The sequence below is a fragment of the Oryzias melastigma genome, linkage group LG17, assembly GCF_002922805.2.
Source record: "Oryzias melastigma strain HK-1 linkage group LG17, ASM292280v2, whole genome shotgun sequence".
NCBI classification, from domain to species: Eukaryota; Metazoa; Chordata; class Actinopteri; order Beloniformes; family Adrianichthyidae; genus Oryzias; species Oryzias melastigma.
The window spans coordinates 22,363,326-22,365,913 of record NC_050528.1 but is presented as its reverse complement, the minus strand read 5'-3'; the positions used below and the strand labels follow the sequence as shown (position 1 = coordinate 22,365,913).

General features: G+C 43.1%; 1 protein-coding gene across 1 annotated transcript in view; it reads left to right on the top strand.

The window, feature by feature from the left end:
• Positions 1-2,586, top strand: part of carmil3 (capping protein regulator and myosin 1 linker 3) — a gene marked incomplete at its 3' end in the record, with an annotated part of 127,718 nt that extends 125,132 nt beyond the window's left edge. The window contains exons 35-36 of the mRNA XM_024274320.1: positions 1,750-2,110; positions 2,495-2,586. Of these exons, the coding sequence (XP_024130088.1) occupies positions 1,750-2,110; positions 2,495-2,586 (453 nt within the window). The remainder of the gene's footprint in view (positions 1-1,749; positions 2,111-2,494) is intronic.
• Between the last annotated feature and the right edge of the window lie 2 nt (positions 2,587-2,588).

The following is a 2,588-nucleotide window of genomic DNA, read 5'->3' as shown; positions in this document are numbered from 1 at the left end:
AAATAACCTCCTATTTTCTATTAAATGGTATTTCTAACCACAGCACAGCTCTGTATAAAGTGCAAATGATGGTAGTTTTACGTCTAATAGACCCAAAAAACGATCCTACTTTCATTTATGGGTCTCTTTGGTCATTTGTGCAGCTACATTGCACCTTTCCTGACACTACTGTGTCATCAAGCAGGGAATGCTTTCATCTTTTTAATTTAATACTAGAGAAAATCAAGTGACTTCTTTCGCCATGTGAGTTTGCAGAATAGTTTAAGACTAAGAATAGGAACCAGACGAAGAACAGAACTTATAACTGCTCGAATTGGCAGGAAATGCCACTAATGTTAACACGGTCGCTGCCATGATGGACCCAGACATCGCTAAAGCTACGGTCACAAATACAACTGCCAGTGTGTGATGGGAAGGCATCGGCAGAAACTTCAAGACCAGCCAGCTAGTTGCCCGGGACAATTTCCCTTGCACATATAAGCAGTCGCATTTCCTCACACAATTGTGCATATGCACACTGTTCGCACAATCGTGCTTTGTTCTCACAATTTTCCTATGTTTGCTCAATCGTGTTTTCTTGGCACAATCGCAGGCTGTTGCATAAATTGTGCACTGTTTACGCAAGTGCGTGCTGTTGGCAACCCCACTCTCTTCACACAACTGAGCACTTTTTGCACAATTGTGCACTGTTCATGTAACAGAGCTTTGTTGGCTCAATTGTCCTCTGTTCGCACGATCGCACACTGATCGCACAACCACCCTTTGTCGCAAACTATTTGCGCAACTGCGCTTTGTTCCCACAATTGTCCTCTGTTCGCACAATCGCACATTGTTTGCAGAATTGTGCACTGTTCACACGACAATGTACTATTTGCACAATTATGCTCTGTTTCCACTTAATGTTTGCAGATTCTCGCACTGTTTGTATGACTGTGCACTGCTCGCACAACCCCCCCTTGTTCGCACAATCGCACACTGTTTGCGCAGTCATCCTCTCTTTGCTAAATTGGGGGATTTCTTCTTAAAACCTCAGTGACCACCATGCATGTAAAATGTGAGCCCACCACTCGACTACAAATGCCACAGAGCAGCCGCCTGTCAAATTTGCTGAAAAACTGGCATTTTGGTGCCACACGGTGGGACTTTGGTCCCACTGGTTTAAGCAGTGATTGTCCCATGTCTGTCTGAGTCTACATTTTTCTGACAACCATTCTCTCCAATCAGGATCATGCTTGCTTAAAGGCCACACCCCTTCCACTGAAAACAGACTCAGAATAATCTGTCAAATGTTTAATGATCTGATTGGCCAGTTTATAACAAGAATACAGCAAAATTATTGTGAAGAAGAAATTTGGATTAGCAGGATGTTAAATGTAGCAGAAAAAGAGGTTATTTTGACTAATACGAATGATTAATAATTATGTCTCAGGTTTAGCTTTTTGGAGCCATTCTTATTTGGAATGTGAGGGGGAAGGAGTAATTCAGTCCAGTTCTTTTATATAGTCGATGGTTAAACCCAAAATGATAGAATCATTTACCTTTACGTGTTTCTGGGGTTAAAAAGGTCTGTTTTTGTAGGCTTCTGTCCCTTAAACAACTGATGTTTATGAGTTCAGCATCCTGAGTTCTGGTGAACAAGAGCAGGAAGCTTTTGAATTATGAGGATACTGTCTACTACAAGCAGGGTATAGATACTCAGGTATTAGGCCTCTTTAGTAATTTGACTACATTCGTGTTTTTCTCGTCCAGTCTGCAGATCTGGTCAGCATGGTGTACAGCTGCATTGGAGCGGAGATCGAGGACTCAGACGGCAGCAGCACGGGCGACATCCGATCAGACCTCGACGCCGACAGATCCATCACGCTCTCAGACACCCCGATTATGAGTCGGACCAACGGACACCTGGTGTCTCCCAGACAGCAGACGGAGACGGGCAGGCAGGAGAGGATAGTCCCCCTGACGGACTGCGGGATAGAGGCGGAGGAGGACGTGTACACTGCTGCTGGTGGTGGCAGCGAAACTCCCTGTGGACCGAGGCCTGAGCCGCCTCCACAGAGCAGCAAACCCAGTTTGGCTGTAATGAGGCAGAGACACCTGCAGGAGCGCCTGGGTATTGCAACTAACATTAAAAGTAGCAAGTTAAACTGTTTATTCAAACTTGAAAATCAGTCAAATTTGATCTGAATACAATATAATAGTTAAAGAAAAAAATGCTAAAAAATAAAAGGGTTTTTGTACAAGAATTAAAATCCACATCAGAAAAAATCATCAGATTAGATCTATTTGTCTTTATTGTGTAGATTTTCTACAAGGCAACGTGTATGCTAAAAACGAGATAAATGCTATTTATTTTCTTGCCTTCAGACAAAAAACGTAACATTTTTCAAAGAAAATGAATTACTTCTGGGGTTTTGCCTGAGAAAACATACAAAAAAAAAGTTTTGATCGATCACTGAGGGGAAAAAAAAACTCCTTGTTGTTTATTTGTTACCAGAGGAGGCGGGAAGGCTGGAGGGACAAAACCAAAAGGAGAGAACATACGAGGAGAAGCAGAGGGGGAGGGGACCGGAGGGACAGCGTCCTCTGAT